This window comes from Rhodnius prolixus, unplaced genomic scaffold (genome assembly GCF_049639745.1).
Source record: "Rhodnius prolixus isolate KJV_2025 unplaced genomic scaffold, Rpr scaffold_8, whole genome shotgun sequence".
In the NCBI taxonomy this organism is placed as follows: domain Eukaryota; kingdom Metazoa; phylum Arthropoda; class Insecta; order Hemiptera; family Reduviidae; genus Rhodnius; species Rhodnius prolixus.
Genome location: NW_027411593.1, coordinates 36,168,014 through 36,188,467, shown reverse-complemented (window position 1 = coordinate 36,188,467; position 20,454 = coordinate 36,168,014). Strand labels below are relative to the sequence as shown.

Genomic DNA, 20,454 nt, shown 5'->3' with positions numbered 1-20,454 from the left:
GTGTTTCTTCCCAAAGTTGGGAGATTAGGGGACCAAGCACCGCAGTCATTTAGGCCGATTAGTCTATCATCCTTTCTACTTAAAACATTGGAAAGGCTTGTAGACAGACATATTCGGGACGATATCCTAGGAATTCAACCTCTTAGTGATCGTCAATATGCCTATCAGGCAGGCAAGTCTGTGGATCTTGCGTTGGATGATTTTAACAGGCTCCTTCAAAAGTCCCAAGAGGACAAAGAATTTGCAATGGCCGCGTTTTTAGACATACAAGGGGCTTTTAATAATGTCTCGCCTATGTCGTTAATTGATGCCCTGTCAAGAAGAGGCCTGGCGCCAACTATCTGTCAGTGGATCAAGTCTAATTTATTAGGCCGCACTGTTATGGCCACATTAGACAATTTTTCGGTAGAGGTTAGGGTGGCGCGGGGTTGCCCGCAGGGGGGTGTTTTGTCCCCTCTTCTGTGGACAATTCTGGTCGATGACCTCTTGGTGAAAATGACGGCGGAAAGTTTCTACTGCTTGGGTTTTGCTGATGACCTGGCAGTGGTTGTTAGAGGACGATTCGCTTCTACGGTTTCGGAGCGCTTGCAGAGAGCGCTTAATATTGTGGATAGATGGAGTAGAGCAGAGGGTCTCTCCATCAATCCGCAAAAGACTAGGGTTGTTCCTTTCACTAGGAAGAAGAATCTGGATGGATTGGTGCAACCAATTTTGGGGGGAGTTACTATCCCCTTGTCCATGGAGGCCAAGTATCTTGGGGTTATCTTTGATAAAAGGCTCACGTGGAATTCTCACCTAAACATGATTTCCCACAAGGCAAAAGTTTCTTTAGGATACTGTAAAAGGCTGTGTGGGAAAAGTTGGGGACTGAGCCCTAAGATGACACTCTGGATTTACAAGAGTGTAGTAAGACCCATGGTGTCACATGGGGCGGTGGCTTGGTGGGCAAAAACCTTGCAGGTGGGTGGAGTCCGGGCGCTCAGTGGTATTCAAAGGCTAGCTTGCCTGAGCGTCACTGGTGCCATGAGGACTTCCCCTACTGCGGCCTTGGAGGTTTTGTTAAATCTGCCCCCATTGCACATATACATTCAGGGCGTCACAAGGGCCGTTGTCGTTAGGCTTATGGAAGGACAAGCTCCTATTACCGTCAGGCATGGAGGAGCATATCAAGAGTTGTACGAGGAGCTGGAGGCCGATCCTATTTTGGGTCTGCCTTCGGATTTTATGACTCCCAAATATAACTTCGACAAGCCGTTCAAAGTCTGTATTGGAGACCGGGAGGCTTGGAGACGTGGACCCCCAGTGGTGGGAGATTCAATGTGGTACACTGATGGCTCCAAGATGGAGGAGGGTGTGGGAGCGGGAGTGTACGGGGTGAAGCCGAAATGTAGCTTTTCGGTTAGCCTAGGGAAACTAGCTACAGTTTTTCAGGCTGAGCTAGCTGCAATTAGGTTCTGTGCTACCGAGATTGAAGGGCGAGGAATTATTAATTCTAAGGTCGTAATTTTCTCGGATAGTCAGGCTGCTCTACGGGCAATTAGTTCCTATCAGGTTAACTCAAAACTGGTGTGGGACTGTCTGGGTGCCCTGAAGGAAATCAGTGACCAAAATAAGGTCTTTCTGGTCTGGGTACCTGGTCATTCAGGACATAAGGGTAACGAAGCGGCAGATTTATTGGCCCGGGAAGGCTCTGCGAGATACTTCGTTGGCCCGGAGCCCTGTTTTGGGGTTCCGAAGTGTGTTAAGACTGCGACCATTAAATTATGGGTGCAGAGTAGGTCTCAGGAGTGGTGGCTTGCCACCACTGGGCAGAGACAGGCGAAGGAGTTTATTAAAGTCTATTCGCCGAGGCTGACTGCAGAATTAATCCGTCAAGGCCGTGGGGCTATCAGGATGATTGTAGGCCTATTAACTGGCCACTGCAGACTCAGAAAACACATGCATCGCATGGGCCTGGCAGATGATAGCCTCTGTAGGTTCTGTCAGGAAGAGGAGGAAACGGCACTACATGTGTTGTGTCAGTGTGAGGGGCTCGTGTGGCTAAGGATGTTACTTCTCGGGGAGGAAAAACCAAGGCCTGAGAGCTTTACCCAAGAGTCGCTCTCTAGCATTAAGAGTCTAATTAAAAGGACAGGTCTGGAGGGTGAGCTTTAAAGTTAGGGGAGCCACAATAGACCCAAAGGGGTCGCAGTGGCGTAGGCCCTGAGGCCGCCCTAATCTAATCTAATCTAACCACATACAATTAGAAATAAATTATATGAATACGATTATTGCGGTCGAGTCCCGAGGAAAAAACCTTTAATCAATAAAATAAATAGTAACCGCCGATTGGATTTCGCGAAAGAATATGTTTCTAAGCCTTCTAGTTTCTGGGAACCGTAATCTTTTCAGATGAGTCGAAATTCAATGTATGAGGGTCTGATTGACGACAAAAAGTGTGGCAAAAAAGAAATGAAGCTATGAAAATGAAAAATATGAAGCCTACTTTTAAGCATGGGGGAGGCAACATTCTGGTGTGGGGTGCATTAGTGCTAAAGGAGTGGGCAAGTTAGATCTAATTAATGGTATGATGGACCAATATGTGTATGTGGATATATTAAGACGCAATTTAAAAGAAAATTCAAAAAAATTAGGGTTGGAGGGAACGTTTGTCTTCCAACAATACAATGACCCGAAACATACCGCACCAAAAACTCGGGAATGGCTTTTAAATAATACACTCTGGCGCCTAAACACCCCTCCACAAATGCCAGACCTTAACCCAATAGAACATTTGTGGGATGAAATCAGCCGCGAAATAAATAAACGAGGAATAAGAAACCGTGAACAACTAAAAAACGCTATTTTAGAAGAGTGGGATAAAATTCCAACATTGACGACCACAAAATTATTAGGATCGATGAAAGCTCGTTTGTTGGAAGTGATTAGGAACATAGGAGGTCCTACAAGTTTTTAAAATTTATAATTCATGTACAATGTGTGACAATGATTTATTTCTGCAAAGTGTTCACAGACTTTTTTTGCATTCGTTTGGGGTGTTGTTTTGTTAAACATTTAATTGTGATATTCCTGCTGAACAAAAATAAAAGATTGAATATAAAATGAAAAACTCTGGTTTCTCTCTATCGAATAGTATATTTCATTTGAAAATAAAAGAAGTTTCTAGTAAGATAATAATAAAAGTAATAAAATTTAGGTTAGTGTTCACAGACTTTTTTGGCCCAGTGTATTTCATATTCCACACAAATTATACTGATGGCCACGGACTTTAACTACAAAATTACAGATTCAGTTTGAATGAAAATGTAAATTAAATTAAAATTATTAATGTAGGTCTCTTTTGTATTACATATATTTCTTGGCGCAAAGATGGAATAATTTAGTGTTTTCTGCATACATAAGCGCACCCCTCAAGTAAAATTCTAAAAATTGTAATTCCAAAAAATTATTTATGTAACAAAGGAACCAAAGATTTAATTACATAGTAGGTTTCAATTTCATTAAGTTTATTTCACTATTTTTCAAAAAAGGTTTTACAGTTCATTATTTTAATAACACCATATGTTATTTTATAACCATGTATGAAACCTCCCTCACTCAGCAAGTGTGTGAGTCGGAAACATAATTGTAGGTAGGGTACTCCAACGAATGTGTATTGAAGTGACTAATCTTTTGATAATGGATGAAACGCCAAAACCTTTAATAATGGATTTAACAAGCAGTGAATTCAAACAAACTCAGCGATACATGTTTCATTCGGTTAATTACAAATAAATGCTAATGCTTGGCGATGATTCAAAATAAGCTTGTTTGAGATATTTTTAAAAAAATAAGACTTTCTTTGATTAAAAAAAAAGTCCTAAGAAGGAAAGAGGGGTTTTAGTGAAGTTAATTTTTTTTTTATTAATTCATAAACTAACATCTTTCTTATGATGACTAATGTTTTCGTTTGAGTCGGAATAAGTAATATTTCCATTTTCATAGAAGGAAGGTTGAAGTTCTATTTAAAAGTACAACGTTAAACAAGGATACTCAAAGGTATGAAATGGTTTCAAATATTTTAGCATTGCATGTTACAAATAAGGGTGCAATCCCTAATTCGTTTGAGTTGATTTCATACAATATGTTGATTTTCCTGAACTTTCCTACACAAATTTTACAATTTGATCACTGAAAAATGATGAAAGATATAAATAGAAATTCTGCTAAACTTTACTTGATTAGAACCTAGGGAAGTCGTGGCCTTTTTTCTGCAGCCAAACTTGCTATCCCGACTCCTTCCACTTTTATTAAGAGGTTACAGAGCCTAGAAGTTTCTCACTAATCCTAAAAATTTATTTAATTTTTTTAGGCAAATAAACCTAATTGACAATAAAATTGAATCTTTTTGAAGATTTAGTTCGATTTTATTGTTAAAATAGTACATGAAAATTCAGTAGGTTTATTCCACCACGTTCATTTAGTTTATTAGAGATTCACGTGTAATTAGTCTATCGTTATTCGATATTAATTGTTTGAACCTTATTAATTTAATGATTTTTAAGAGATTTGAGAGCAGAATGGTTTAATTTTCTAGAAAAGAAGAAAAAAGGTTTAGATTAACTTCTAAGTGCGGTCTTAAATAAAAACAACTTTTTTGCTTTATACCAACGTTTCGGTAATTTTTACTACCTTCTTCAGGGTCGGTACAAAAGGAATATTACACTAATATAGATAAAATTGAAAACTAAAAAAATACAAAAACTAAATAAAATAAAAATTATTTCTACAACATAAAATTAAATAGATAGATAAATATAATTTGGAAAGACATTATAAAAAAAGTTTGTTAAGTTTAATTATAAAAAAAGTTTGTTAAGTTTAATGTAGAGCTACGAGTATATCATCATAACTGTTAAGGATTCACGGAAAAGCGGGTTTATATAGTGGTAAGGGAGGGGTGAAAAGAATAGGGCTGGAAAAACTTGAGGTATGTGGTGAGTTAAATGGAGTGGAATTTGTTATGTTACTGTTTGAAGAATGTTCTTGTAGAAATTTGAAAGATTGTTCATGTCTGTCCTAAAGTTAATAGATTTTTGTTGTTTTTTAATGTGTTTCATTTCTAATGTGTTCCGTTTGTTTCTGTTGGTGTTAGTTGCAAGTATGGAAATGTTGTCAAAGTCAAATTCGTGTTGTAAGTCTAGATGGTGTTTAGTTAGAGCAGATAAGGTATCATTAGGTATTTTAGTTTTGCAGTCGTGTTGGTGTTGGTATAGTCTCTTGTTTAGATATTGTGATGTTTGTCCGACGTATGTGGCATCACAATTTTTGCAATTGATTTTATAAATTACATCTGAACGGAACAATTTTGGTGTAGGGTCTTTTAGTTTTGTGAATAAGGTATGTAAGGTGTTGGTGTTCTTAAAAGCTGTCGAAATATTATGTTTTTTGAATACTAATGATATTTTTTCTGAAAGGCCGTGGATAAAAGGTATGGAAATAAACTTTGTGGTTGTGAACTAGAATGTGTTATAGAATGTTGTACGGAAGTGTCAATGTCAGTAAGAGAGAGTTGTCTGGTGACTTGGTTCAGTATTTTTTCAATTAAATGCGGAGGATAACTATTATTTTTGAAAATGTTAAAATGTAAATTTACTCTTCCCTTCATAGCAATTACTTCATAATAATTTACCCTTCATAGCGGCATGTCCTCACATAAGTTGTGGTAATTCGTTTCCATTTCTGCATTCCAGTCAATTAAGGGGACTACGTACTTCAGATAGTCTTATTTATTATTTATTAATACGTTCAAAGTGATACAACTTAAGCGAAAACTTTTTCCATATAATGGTAATTTTTCTGTTTGTGTCTGAAAAAAAAGTTTTAATGTGATTTGAAAATTCAATATCAAACGTGCTTGCTTATTCTGTATAAATTTCGAAGCACAAAGAACTATTTTTAGTTAAGCTAATAATTTTTTAATTCATTTTCATCAAAATAAAAAAAATGATAATATTAGTACTATTTATAAACTCAACGTAAGGTATACCCTCAATATTAATCTTATACATTGTATTGAATACGATACAATATAAGAATTGTTTATTGTTTAATTAAATATATATTATTGGGGTCAATGACTTGCCCAATAAACGTGCAAAAGTAAATTTGTATGCTATCTAGCGGCGATTTGTAAAACTACAACCCTTTTGTAGTTCTAGCAAGCGCCACTAGATAGCATAAAAAAAACAAAATGGTCTTATATGCAGCTTTACTTCTGGGTTTCAGTTTACACTATAACCTCCTAACTTCAAATGAAACAGGCTTTTAACGAGCCATCATTGCTTTATCAGATAATGTAGTAAATCAAAATAATTTTTTAAGTAAGTTTAGGCATCATCGGCAAGTGAACAATTATGGTGCGATATTCCTAGCAAGATTGCTTTAAAGGTGTTCTATTCTATCAAAACCGTTGTTTTATTCAATAACGGACCAACAAATTAAAAGGTAATGTTTATTATTATTTTTCACAATTTTTTTTTCAGCATTTAACAGCGTCATTGTGCTGAGGGTTGCATAAGTTGAATTTGTTTTATTGTATTTGTACTAGCGAATGTGTTCTTTGTACATATGTCTTTAATTTTTCCACCGCTCTGACCAATTTAGGTATTAACAGTCTATTTTATAAATATTACTGATGACATAAGTGTTGTTAGTTTCGGTATGTGCACATATCCTGTTCCCATTTTGTTGGTCCTAATTGCGGTTTTCAGGCCCTGTTTCTGGAAAAGGTTACATAGTTTGTATGTCTCTTTTCCGATGTGCCGAATATGTTGTATCGGTGTTGGTCTTGGTTTGGGCAATTATTGCTTGTTCTAAGTAATTGTTTCATAATGTAAACCATTATCTTTATCTATTGTTATCTTTGATTAGAGATTTGAGAAACAATGGTAAGTACTTTCTTTCAGGTTAGGTGATGTCGGTAGGATTAATGCATACGTATTTTTGTGCTTTTTATTAGGTGATATTCTTAATTTGATGTTGGATACGTGTAATCGGTTTTTGTTTTTTCTAAGTACGTGTGTCGTATGTTTTTGTTGAAGTCTATCGTTTTGTTAACATAGTCTGAGTGTGTTAAGATTATGAGTTACCTTTATCCGCTTTACTTTATACGTGATTATTATATCTTATTTTATTCTTAGATTATTTGCTGTTCCTAGCACCTGATAGGCTGCATAGTTCTGTGTCTTCAGTTTTGTATGTATATTTTTGATAGTATCAGCAGCTAAGTGATTGCGTGTTCTTGATTATCATGAATTTGATGAATAAGTGAATGTTACTGCCACTCCTGCCTGGATAGTTAGATGTTCAATGTTTTTGGTGTGGTTATTATTTTTGAGTGTGTTTAAGTCCTTTATTATTAGGAGCTGTGCATGTTGGTTTGGTAATGTTCATACAGACACTAAGCAAACACAAAAACCCTTTTTTCTAGCCTTTTCATTATGTCTTTTAAGATTTTACTTATTTAAGTACTTTTTAAGTAATTGTAATAATTATTTCCCTAAACAAATCAAAAAATACAAGTTTGCGTTTTCTGCCTAAATTCGCAGCCCCCCCCCGAATAATAGAACTCTAACTTAACCATTAAAAACAAATAAAAATGCTCTAAACTTACCAAACCCTTTAAAAAGTACTATGTTCCGTAATTTTTATTTCATTATTTTTTCAAAATATTTTACGATTTAATTAGCATTTGAATAACCACCATGTAACCTTCCCCACTAAGTCAGCAGGTGGTGTGCGAGATGGAAGCATGGCGTAGTAATACTTTATCACTTTGGACTAAAGTAAAATCTTTGTCGGCTTGCAGCCCAGTAATGCTGAGCTTTCATGTGGAAGTTGGAAAATGTTAGATGGATCTCATCCTCTCTATTCTGGAGAGTGAAGAAGTCAAGGAAATCTACTTACCACTTGGCCTTTGGAAATGATCTTCAGGTAAGCTTATCCATCATTTAGCACGTTTAAAGTATTAAATCATAAACTAACACCTTTTATATGGTGATTAATGTTTTCGTTTGAGTCGGAATAAGTAATATTTCCACTTTCGTAGAAGATAGGTTAAGATCAATTTACATAAACAACGTTAAATACGCTTGTGAGTGCTGTACCATTTTTAATCAAATTAAACTTTTTCAGTCAATTTAAATTTTTTTTCAATATTAACTCTTTGTTTGATTTTGGGGGAGGGGCTTAAAAGTTTTCTTTCATGGAATAAGTTTAAATTGTATTCAAACGTTGTTTATAAAAATGTTTTTTAATTTTTTAGACGACTAAACCTAATTAACAGTAAAAGTTATTTTACGAATAAAAACTTCGTACTTTTAGAGTGTGTTTAATTGAATTTTGAATTGATTTAAATCTGTATATTTTTCGCATTTATGCTCTCCAGATTGCAGGTTTTTTCATGTTAGAAAAAATTTACTTTTACTTTCGCGAAATTCAGCAGTAATACAGTCTACTACTTCTACAACATATCTTCTATTATGGTAACACTTATAATAATGGTTGAGCCAATGCTTGAACTGTCATTTTTTATTCCTTGCAGTTGATTGTTTAACAGTGTAACATCCTGTTGAACCATTTTCATTTATTTTACTTCTTAAACTTCTATTTTATAAATTTTGCTGTAAGGTGGTATTAACTTTGTAGGTACATAAATAAAAGGCAGCTATTTTTAAATGCAAAAGCAATATATTTACTCTTATACCATTTGTACATTTTTACATAAAAAATATAACTTTTTGGCAAAATTATCACAACAGTCAGATAAAGTACGTGGCAAATTTTCTACTTAACAATAATAATACATTTTTTAAAATATTTTATTTGCCTATTACATGATAGCGGTAGTAGGTACATTGATTTCTTATGATATTTATTCTATAATCTTAATAAAAGTTAACGTCTTAAACCAAAATTAAATTTTTCTTTAATAAATTATTTTAATCTATACATCAATGTTTTAATTCAGTTACAATCTTCTTTATTTAATTTTTATAATATACATAAATTTTTTGTTTTTTTTTCTGTAGCTGCTTAATGCTAGGTAAAACTCACTAAACATTTTAATTGTTTAAATTACAATAAATAATGCTTTTCAGAATCAATGCTGGTGATTCCCAGAGTACTGGCTGCAAAACTGTTCATCAATGGAAGCCTAAGTGAAAAAGACGTGAAACATCAATCTCAACATACATTGGTTAGGAATCTATAAAAAAAAAGTAAGTACGTAATATGCATGTTTTTATCAAAATTAAAAAATTGCATATTAAAAAAAGTGTAATTTTGTTGCTAAAAAAAAGTCTTGAAAAATTATTTAATTTATTTTTCTATTTAATGTGTTAATTAATATGAAAAAGAAAAAATTAATAATATTTTATTAATATTTGAAATTGATGAAGAAAATGCGAAAAAATAAAAAGGATAACCTAAAAGGAAGGTTACAGGGTCTAGAGAGTGGTAGAAGTAAAAAAGAAAACCTTGAGAGAAGGTTAAAAATGGCTGGCAGAGTCGTGAGAGTGTGCTAGAGCAACTGAACAGCTGGGCGATCTGGTGGGCACTGGCGATCAGGTGAGTTGACTGCCGCCATCTTGCTCTGGGAGGCTATATAACTAAGTTCGCTGGAAGGGTGGGGCAGGGCGGGGAGAACCGTCGAAGCGACAACATCTCCCGACCCATCATGATTCTTTGGGAGAGAGGTGATGAATGTTAGACTAGACTAGATAAGATAGTTTTGTTTGGAGCGACAGAGCGACCTTCCCCCCTGCATCACTCAAGTCGTACTGACGAGATTCTGTGCTGTTGCCGTATATATAGGGAAGGCTACAGCACTGTTATCTACTTTTTAACAAACAGCTGGTAGGTGGCGCCCTCTGGCGGATTTCTTTGGAACTAACATTAGTTTCTGTTTTGTGGCGACAACATCTCCCGACCCATCATGATTCTTTGGGAGAGAGGTGATGAATGTTAGACTAGACTAGATAAGATAGTTTTGTTTGGAGCGACAGAGCGACCTTCCCCCCTGCATCACTCAAGTCGTACTGACGAGATTCTGTGCTGTTGCCGTATATATAGGGAAGGCTACAGCACTGTTATCTACTTTCTAACAAACAGCTGATAGGTGGCGCCCTCTGACGGATTTTTTTGGAACTAATTCTTTATTTCTGTTCTGTGGCGCCCTCTTACGGATTTTTTTGGAACTAATCATTTTTTCGTTTTTTGATACTTTTAACCTTTTTTTAGCACTTCTTTTTGCACTTTATAATTGAAATATATATATTTTTTTTCTTCTAATTGAATATGTAAAAGAATAGAGATGCAAATAAATAATTTTTTAAAAAAAATAAAAGGTTTTTTTCTTATTCTCCTACTAGATCATAATTTTCTTTATATAAAAGTAAAAAATTCATGCAAGATTGCAACATAAACATGCATATTACATATTACTACTAAATAATACCTTTTGTTGGGTTTCATTCAGTTTTACAAAAATTAAAACGTTATTTATTCTGTTTCAAAGGAAAAGATAATTTATCAAAAAAATACGATTAGTTTATGTTGCAATACTTAGAACGTATAAAATAAATAGATAAGACTACCTGCAAAACAATCCTACAAAGGCAGAGAGGTAAGTAGATATTTCCTTGACTTCTTCATTCTTTAGATTTGGTTTAATGAGAATCTCCTAATATTTTCGGTTGCTGCATGTGAAACAGGGTTCATAGAGATAATCATTTCCAGATGAAAGCTCAGCATTACTAGGCTGCTACTTGGTACATATAGGGAGACTACTACACTGCTATCTGGTGGCAAATATTTACGTTTCCTTTTGTATTTTAATAATTTATATACACTTTTCTTAAAAAATAAATTATAAAAACTATGTCTATGTAAAAGTAGGACGTAAATAAATATATATTTTTAACTTTATTATTGAAAAAACCTAATCCATTAAATAATAATCACTAAGACAAGAAAGAAAAATCTCTAACCACATGTAACTTTGTGATCAACATAGTAGCAAAGTGGTAATGGCTCTTTTTTCAGGAGAGCTTTACATAACTACCAAAATGGAACGAGGCGACTAGCAAATGTACTTAAGAAATTTCTCATATTAACCATAAAATTCAAGGCCTAGATAAGGAATCTATCTCAGTACCACAATACATCTTTTGATCAATATAAATGAACGGAGTTTAAAGTTACAGCGCCGACATTTACTTTAAATAAATACTTTTAAGAATCCGACTTTCTTAATTTACCAGTTACTTGTCTAAAATATATAACTTTTATTTAAATATTAATATTTTTCTAAGAAATTTAATGTTAAAACTAATTTAATATTGAGGAAAAGATATTTAATTTGGTCAAATAATAGTTTATTAGATTGAAAATACTAGTCTACAAATGTACGTTGAATATTTCAACTAATTTTAATCCTATTTTTGAAAATGAGGAATACCTAGGTTATTTCTATTCATTTTCTAAATGGAAGATAGTGGAACTGTATTAAACACTTTACAAAATATTAGACTGCTTGAAAAAATTCAATTAGCGTTTTTTATATTATGAATTTTTCTTAACTATTTAACTTTTCCAAATTTTCTTCTAGATAAGAACTCAACAGTTCTTTTTATCTTTTTTATTACGAAAGAGATATTGGATGTAACATAATCATGCAGATACAATATTTTCATAGTTTACCTTAATCAGTATTGACAATTCATTTAATAGTAGCTGAAGTACAGGATAAATCCATTACAAAAAGCCTTTTAAAGCAAGAGACGTCTCTTAATGAACTATCACTAGACTGTATAGAGGAAACTGATAAGCCTACCTGAACAACAAGTTCCACAGACTGAGTGATAGATTTCCTTAACTTCTTTATACTCCGAATAGAATGAATGAGAATCGACTTACATCTACCGGCTTCCTGCTGCATGTAATGAAGGGACAACAGAGATAATCACTTCAGATGAAAGATAAACGTTAGTGAGCTCGCTCAAGTTGGTACAGCTGGTTGGAAAGGTCCATGGATGAGAGCACTGGATAATGGAAAAGAATATTACATTAATAATTATAATTTAATTCTCATCTAGAGTAAGATTGTAGAAATCGGATCATTTTCTGCTTAGGAAGCAGTTCTAGTCCTTAGAAACCAATATAAACTATTCAGTTTTCTTTTTGTTTCAGATGATTAACTTTTTTCGTTAAGATTATCAAATAAATAGCTAATTTGCATCAGTGCAAAAACCAATAACAATAAGAAGTAGAAGAAGATAAGAGACGTAGAAAAATAAAATTTTCTTAAAAATGAAAAATTCTGCTCAATATTATTAACTATTGTACGACAAACCTTAAGGATATTTAAATTAAACGAACGGATTGAAATTAAGCTAAGCGTTAACATGCACCGTAAATCCAGTTTTTAAGAAGTACAAATTTTTTTCATTAATAAAATCAAATATGATTTTATTAGCGATTAGGTTAAATTGTGAAAAAAATTATATGTACATAATTTGTGTGAACCTCAAAAATGAATTTTTTTTAAGAATAAAAATGAAACATTTTACATGATACGTATAAAAATGTTTTGCTTAATACAAAACAGATAGTTTTAAATCAACAGAGTTACTGTTTTATTTGATTGAAAACGACACGAATAAATTCGTAATTTCATTTAACAATTAACCTTAAACCGTTATTGTAAAAAAATTATAAGATATATACAGATTTAAAGGAAAAGATTAATAATCAAAATAAGTTTTAGTTTTTGGGTAAACACTTCATCGCAATAAATAATTGATAAAACTATTTAAAAATAAATTCTTTATACTCCAGAATAGTCTTGATGAGAATCACCTCCTATATTATAGGCGTACGGCTGGATGTAAAGAAATATTGAATAATATTCAGAAGAGGCTATTGCTTTGTGCAATAAGACATTTTGGTACTCATAACTTATTAAAAAAAATTAAGCATACCTTTGTAACCAAAATAATGGAAACGGATAATAATAATAATAATGGAAACTTTGTCTGGACAGACTAGTTTATAGATACGGCTGTTGTCATAAGGGTATTGAATAACTATGGAATGGAAATAAGGTGTCCAATAATAATCAACTAAAATAATTTTAAAAAACGTCAACTTCACTAAAACCTAACTTTCATTTTTAGAAGTTTTTTGTTAACAAAAGAAAGCATTATTTTTTAAATAAAATCTCAAAACATGCTTATTATATCACCATGTAAAATGTATCGCTGATTTTGCCTATTAGTAGTACTCTGTTGAATCCCTTGTAGGCTTTGGACTTTTTACCATTACCAAATGATGATTAATCACTTTTAATACACATTAGTTGGTAGATTCAACTTCAACCAACTTTCCGACTCACACTGCACTTGCTGACTGAGCGAAGGAGGTTACATATGTGGTTACAAGATATCACATGGTGTGTGTGACATTAAAATGTTAGCGAAGTGTAAAACATTTTTTGAAAAATATTGAAATAAAATTAATGAATACTAGTATGTATTTAAGTATTGTGTAATTCTGTTAAATTGATAATAATTTAGAATTGTATTTTACATGAGGGGGCGCGCTTATGCAAACAGAAAACACTGAATTATTCCTGATCATTTGTACTAGGGAATATTGTAAAATTAAAAGAAATTATTATAAATATTGATACAAAATGTGTTATTACTTAATAAATACCGCCTAAATATTCAAATCTGGAAAACTTTCAACAATAAAGAACAAGCAACATACTAAACAACATTCATGCTTTTTTCAGAAAAAAAAAATTATAAAAAGAATTCATTAAAGAAAGAATTAGTAATATCGAAAAAAGGTTTAAATTGACTGAAAAATAGTTTCATCTGATAAAAATGCTATAGCATTCTCATGCATGTTTAACGTACTTTTAAATAGGACGTCAACCATCCTTCTATGAATGCGGAAATATTACTTATTCCGACTCAAACGAAAACATTAGTCATCATAAAATAGGTGTTAATTGATGAAGTAATACTTTAAACGTACTAAATGATGGATAATATCGTCTGAAGATCATTTCCATAGACCAAGTGGTAGGTAGATTAAAAAAAAAAGTAACATCACCAAAACCCCTTTTTCATTCTTAGGATTTTTTTGTAATCAAAAAAGTATTATTTTTAAAATAATAACTCAAACAAGCTTATTTTGAACCATCGACAAGCATTATTTATTTCTTATTAACTGAATGAAAAATGTATCGCTGAGTTTATCCATCGTAATTCACTGCTTGTTGAATACCTTACTGATTTTGGTCTTTCATCCATAACCATACGATGATTATCAGTTTAAATACATATTGGATGGTATTCCCCAATTGCACCTATGTTGAAGACTATCACTACTTGCTGAATGAGGGAGGTTACATACTTGGTTACAAGATATCACATGGTGTTGGTGTGTATGATATTAAAATAAAACAATGAGCAAAACATTTTTTGAAAAATAGTGAAATTAAATTAATGAAACCTAGTATGTATTTAAATCTTGTGTAATTTGATTTCATAGATAATTTTTTTTAATTGTATTTTTCATGAGGGGGCCGCTTATGTAAGCAGAATACCCTGATTTAAACCAAGTTCAATTTATTAGGATATATTGAAAATTAAAAGAGATTATTATAAATATTGATAAATATGTGATACTTCTTAATAAATAATGCGAAAATATTAAAATCTGGAAAGTCTTCATCAGTAAAGAACAAGCAAAATACTGAAATATTCATGCTTTTTATTTTATTTACAGTTTCAGTAAACTTTATTCAACTCTTTCTTTGATTTGACCAGAATGACTTTAAATAACGTGTCCTAGTTATGGTTAACTAGGTAGCAATTTTTTTTTTTTAAATTGCTTTGTGTTTGTATATTGCTATTCTTTATACGATGTCCACATTTCTTCCTTTTCTTTCTTATGTAACGACGTCATTTTTTATTAACATAATCCGTTTAGTTACAGTGGTACAGTAGTGAAAGTTTGCTTAGGATGAGTCTGTTATGTTGTGTTTTTAGTAGTGTACTTGTTTTTGATTTTTTTCTCCCGCTCTGAACATACTAGTTGGTTAATACCGCTGTTGTTATGAGGGCTTTTGGTTGTTGTCCCTAAAAGCAGTTTTGAATTAAGATAAAATAGAAAACAATAACGATGTATGAGGGAAGGGATTAGCTAGAAGGTTAGCGTATTGGATTCTCACGCGGAGACCATCCACTCCCGGAGTCATTATACCACGTTTAGCTTTAGCTATTACTAATTCTAACTAACAGAGGGCAAAAGGTTTATCCGTTTTAAAAATTTGGGTCAAAGGCAGGTCACACTGTATCTTCTTAGTGGACTAAGTAGAATTATATAAGTGATAGAAATAGTTATTTCATTCATCCAGTGTTATATATTGTTATATATATATATTATCCAGTCCGTTCATCAATCTGACATCTTTCCAAAACCCATTACAGTTATTTATTTTGATGATTACTTTATTATTATATTTAACTTTTTTTTCTCTACATATATTTATATATTACTTATACAAATATTAACGTTATAACGTTATATTTTAGATATAACGTTTTAAAATATAACGTTTTATCACTAAGTTCATTTAACTCAGTAAATTTTTTAAGATATTTGAGGGTTAATATTTGCATGTTGTATCATTCTGTGTCGTTCCATTTCTTTATAAATTTCATTTTAAATTTTATTTAAAATTCGTTGCCCACAATAAAAGTTTAACATAAAAGTAAACTTTAGTATCAGTGCTGCCCGAAAGAAATACAATGGAATGTAATTATGCAGTACATGATACCACCATCACCTTCATTCCACCTTATTTTTGGCACTAGAAAATCTGTAAAAGATTAAAATGCAAAATCTTTCAACCTATTTTTTATTACTATTAATGTTTTTATAATTTTAATTTAATGTAAAAACGTACTACTCATTTTGTAACCAAACTAATTTCCTTTTAGAAAATAGTGAGCATAAATAACGGGTATCTTCGCCAAAATTTCGACTGCTTTCTATATTTGAATTAAAATAAAGATGCAAGTATTTTCCTATTCTTTTATACTGTGATGAAAATCTTGTCATATCCTTTACGTTGATTAATGTTACAATTCCTTTTGGTAAAGTCGGGGGTAGTATGCGACTTATTTTATGCAGCACATCTGGTACTGCATTCACTATCACAGCATTTCTTGTAGCTATCAAGCAGAATAACAGCTACGAGGCAAAGAATATGTGTTAATTTACACTGATTCAATCTTAATATATAAAATATAAATAGTGAAGAAATTACCTGTAGAAAGAATGCTTTATCTACATCAATACATACACATGTGATCATCACGATTTCATAAGAAGATTTGTAGCACAAAACGTCCACCTTCGAAAAAGGATGGTATATGCTGTCCAGACGGGAAGCAATTTTAGAAACCATATTTATTTTGAATTTTCTGCCATGTAAACATAAAAAAAATTATTAATATTGAATTTTAGAAAAAACCTATTAACAATGAAAGAATTTATTAGCACGAATGAGTATCCTTATAATAATATTGAGAATTAGAATTAGATAATAAGAAATAACGACTTTTTTACGGAATAGAGGGGAGGCAATACCGGCCAGAGGTAGCTACGTTTAGCCGTGAAGGAAGTCTTCCTGCACTTTCTAGACTGTGTTAAATCTGGAAGCCACAGACGTTTGGTGCGGATGTGTCTTAAGACGGAATTCGCTTTTCTGATATACATGTGAATGTGAGGGTAAATGCCCTCTTTCAGGGAAGGACTTTTTTCGGCGTCTGCAGGCCTTCGGTCAGAGTTCCCTCGATACAAACATATCCCACACCAGTCAATAATGCAAAAAAAGGGGGTATCAGAGCTACAGCAAAAGAAAATCTAAAGGCAGATAGGTGGATTCGAGCAGGGTAGAAAATCTAAAGGCAGAGAGAAGAACAGGGTATCTTCTCACTAATGTCTAGTGCTGTTGTAGAGTGAACATCTATTTTTGTGCTGTCTGTTTTTTTGTTAAAAAAACATAGTTCTAAGAGGTTTTAAACCTTGATTTTTGACGTGAGTGTAGGATTCCATAAGAAGTTTAATATAGCAAAAAACTGCAAAATTCTACCGAAGGGATTTTTAGTTATTTAAAGATAAAGATTTGTTAATTATTAATAGTAAAGAGAATTTTGCCAGTTCAGTGCTTGTTTTTGTGAGTGGTGGGGATATAGTTTTATGTTGTTATCTCATCCCTTCTCTTTCTATTATTTACCTGTTATCAACTTTGTTGATACCATCAGTATTTCTTACAAACATCTTTAGAACTTTGGTAAAGATTTATTCCAATTTTTTATTAAACTTGTTTATTACTTTTCAATTACCGTGTTGGTAAACAAGACATCTGGCTCTATTTATTTTGAATTATTTTTCTAAGCTGGCAGCAGGCTTATTAAACAGCTTTTTCTCTGCTTATTGACAATTTAATTCTTTTTGAATTTAAATTTCTCAAATTATATACGCGCAATATTTCTAATACATTTAATGAGTCAGGAAAGTATTGACAAATATTTGACGCCAAAAAGTAAATTAAATAAACTCAGAGTTCTCCTGAAGTAGATAAAATCTGTCAAGTAAATTGCAAGATGGGTGAAGCAAGTCTTAATCTGCAAACATCCTGGATGAATGAGATGAAAATAATGTTAAAGAGTATGAGTGAGCAGATGTCACAGCTTGCAACTAAGGATGACCTCATCAAGATTGATGAGAAAATTAATTTTGCAATTTCTGGATTTGAAAAGGTTAAAGAAGAGCTGGTTGTGATCAAAGCGGAGAATAAGCAGCTGAAGGAGAAACTAGCGGACTTAGAAAATAAATCTAAAAGAAATAATCTCAAATTCAGGGGTATACCTGAGAGCACAGACTACGGGAAAGTGGTTCATGAATTGTGCGGAAGCTTGCTGGGGCTTACGAGTGAAGTTAATATAGTTCAGGCGTTTCCTATAGGCCGTTCAAGAACCGGAAGAAGAGTAGTATTAGTTGAGTTCGCCAGTTACAAGGACGTTCTTCTTATAATGTCCAGTATGCATAAAGCTAAAAATACGGGCATTTTGATACAACAAGATTTGTCGTATGTGACACGAATTAGAAGAAACAATCTGCTGTTTTGGAGAAGAAGAATCATGCAAATTATACCTGGAGCCAGGTTGCGATTACGTACAGATGTACTAATATTAACTGTTAACAATCGAACTGTTAGGTTCAAGTGGGATGACGAGGATGGTCTCATAACAGAAGAAAGAGGAAATGGTCTTGCATTGCTGGCTGAAATAACAGGTGTTGACTTTCTTAATTTTCCTAATGAAGCAGGTAGTGGCGGAAGTGTTTCTAGTGTGACAACTGAAGGTACTCCACATTTAAAATGACAGCAACTAGGCGAGGCCCTATTTTATTTTATCTACATCATCACGGTCACGGCGTCGGATGAAATCTGCGTTAAGTTTATTTAGCCGATTGTAAATAATTTTTTATTAATTAAGATTTTGTCGTATAATATTAAAGGATTAAGTAACAAACAAAATAATACTGATTTTTTTTGAGTTAATAACTAGTTTTGATATATTTCTATTAAGTGAAGCTTCTGTTTTGAAAAAGGACATAGCTAAGTTATATAACTTATTTAATGGTTTTGTTTTGTATTGGGATGTGGCCATAAAAGAGTCTGGTAAAGCAGGTAGAGCAATAGGTGGAATTTTAATGGGTGTTAGGAGTGATTTGTCTGAAAAAGTTATGTTTGTGAATATTAAGTCTTATTAAAGGTAAATGTGGGCACTCAGCTGTTTTACCTTCTGCCTGTATATATAAATTGTAGTTTTTGGGAGCAAAATTTTAATGATATTTGTAATTTTTGTATTGAGAATAGAATGAATGATTGTTTACTTATTGGGGATTGTAATGCCAGACTGTCTGATTTGCAAATATTACCTGATGACATTAAGACTAAAAATATACATGCTGTAAGGGAATCTAAAGACAAGATATTGAATAGAGAAGGAAACAAACTGTTGGGGATGTGTGAAGATAACGATTTATGCGTATTGAACGGAAGAACAGCTGATGATCGTGAAGGCGAGTATACGTATGTATGTCAGTACACGGAGCAGTTCACTCATAGATTATTGTTGTGTGCCTTATCCACTTCTCAACTATGTTAATAGTTTCAAAAAAAAAAATTCTCTCAAATTTACTCAGTTCACATGCCTCTTGAATTGTGTTTAAAATTAGATTTTTGTTTTTTGTTTTTGTAATCATAAACTCAGAAAGAATTACTATTATAAATAATTATATAACTATTATAAAAATACTATTATTTAATGTTTGTTTTGTAGCGTAACAATTGAAATTTAATTTGTTTATTTTTGTACAATTACTCATTATTTTTCTTTTTGTATTAAGTGGCAACTCGCCTGACGGTCTATGACCAAGGCTATACATTTGGTTAAATTTTCAATGTAAATCAATAAATCAATAAAAAAATGTTTAATAATAATAATAATGTCTAGTGCACAAACTACTAAGCTAGAGCCTTTATTTTTCTAAAGCTTTTATTGTTTTCATTTCTTCTGAAATTACTTAATTATATTAAATAGATCACTTACTCAGAAAGTAGTAAACTGAAGAGATTATGCATAGCAAGATCATCTAATTTACTCAATACTTTATATCCTTCTATTGCAAAATCAACAGCTTCTGCGACTGAACATCTATTAAAAAAATCATACAAACAAAAAAGATAACACATAACGAATTACAGTATAGATTCAATAGAATCAAGCCAAAGAAAAAATTAATAACGAACCAATTTACCTAAAAAGATGTTTATTTTCTTTCTTCCAATCGTCGCTTTCAAGAATATGTGTATCTAAGAATAATTCGGAGCTTAAATCTTTGACTCTTGTTAAATATTCTAAAACTGAAGCAAAACAAAATAGTAAGTAAAAGTAAAAAGGACAACCTGTTCTATTAAAGATCAGAAGAAAACTTCTTCATATGAAATGTTCCAATTACATCTATTCTGCCTACAAAATAGTATCTCACATCAGACTCATAAATTTTCCCGTATTGCACCTTTTCTAATGTCTAGAAAAAATGACATTTTTCTTCTAAACAGTGAGGGGTTTAGCAAAGCCTTGAATTCAAATGATTATTTTTTGAAACAACTAACCAACACCGATAAAGGAGCCCTTCTGTAGTTTGGACATACATTGAACTAATTTCCTTTAAAGATTTAAATTTAAATCCTTATAGTCCTTATAGAGCTCTAGTTGCAGTATTACTTCATTCAATTGTAATTCTATGAGCAATACTTAC

The 20,454-nt window shown here is 32.4% G+C and overlaps 2 protein-coding genes and 1 long non-coding RNA gene across 11 annotated transcripts in view; 1 reads left to right on the top strand and 2 right to left on the bottom strand.

Annotated features, from left to right (window-relative positions):
- The first annotated feature begins 837 nt into the window (after nucleotides 1-837).
- Nucleotides 838-9,225, top strand: LOC141451361 (uncharacterized). 3 transcript variants are annotated; one of them, XM_074122671.1, is made up of 3 exons: nucleotides 838-4,038; nucleotides 7,850-7,974; nucleotides 9,141-9,225. In XM_074122671.1, exon 1 carries the CDS (start codon nucleotides 880-882, stop codon nucleotides 2,152-2,154), a length of 1,275 nt encoding a protein of 424 aa, XP_073978772.1. In that variant the 5' UTR covers nucleotides 838-879; the 3' UTR covers nucleotides 2,155-4,038; nucleotides 7,850-7,974; nucleotides 9,141-9,225. The 3 variants fall into 3 exon arrangements, 1 of the variants encoding a protein (XP_073978772.1); XR_012456713.1 differs by lacking the exon at nucleotides 838-4,038 and adding an exon at nucleotides 5,841-6,486; XR_012456712.1 differs by lacking the exon at nucleotides 838-4,038 and adding an exon at nucleotides 5,841-6,486 and having other exon boundaries at nucleotides 7,766-7,974.
- LOC141451366 (uncharacterized) lies at nucleotides 3,299-7,742 on the bottom strand. The gene is made up of 3 exons (XR_012456722.1): nucleotides 7,655-7,742; nucleotides 5,672-5,848; nucleotides 3,299-3,422 (listed from the first exon to the last, which is right to left on the bottom strand). It is a non-coding gene; the product is annotated as an uncharacterized lncRNA (long non-coding RNA).
- Nucleotides 8,711-20,454, bottom strand: part of LOC141451357 (uncharacterized) — an 18,297-nt gene continuing 6,553 nt past the window's right edge. For 3 of the 7 annotated variants that reach the window (XR_012456705.1, XR_012456710.1, XR_012456708.1), the window contains 9 exons: nucleotides 19,951-20,056; nucleotides 19,743-19,847; nucleotides 16,388-16,544; nucleotides 16,025-16,311; nucleotides 14,086-15,937; nucleotides 11,959-12,083; nucleotides 11,743-11,875; nucleotides 10,638-10,841; nucleotides 8,711-9,247 (listed from right to left, as the gene is read on the bottom strand). Coding sequence is in view for 1 of the 7 variants with exons in the window: in XM_074122664.1 (XP_073978765.1) it covers nucleotides 16,024-16,311; nucleotides 16,388-16,544; nucleotides 19,743-19,847; nucleotides 19,951-20,056 (656 nt within the window). In the remaining 6 variants the exon portion in view is untranslated. Of the gene's footprint in view, nucleotides 9,248-10,637; nucleotides 10,842-11,742; nucleotides 12,084-14,085; nucleotides 15,938-15,959; nucleotides 16,312-16,387; nucleotides 16,545-19,742; nucleotides 19,848-19,950; nucleotides 20,057-20,454 lie in introns of those variants that run through there. The other 4 variants (XR_012456709.1, XR_012456707.1, XR_012456706.1 and 1 more) reach the window with 4 other exon arrangements.

Bases quoted from the DNA above. Each gene is read 5' to 3' on its own strand.
- LOC141451361 (XM_074122671.1), top strand. From the start codon at position 880: ATGACACTCTGGATTTACAAGAGTGTAGTAAGACCCATGGTGTCACAT.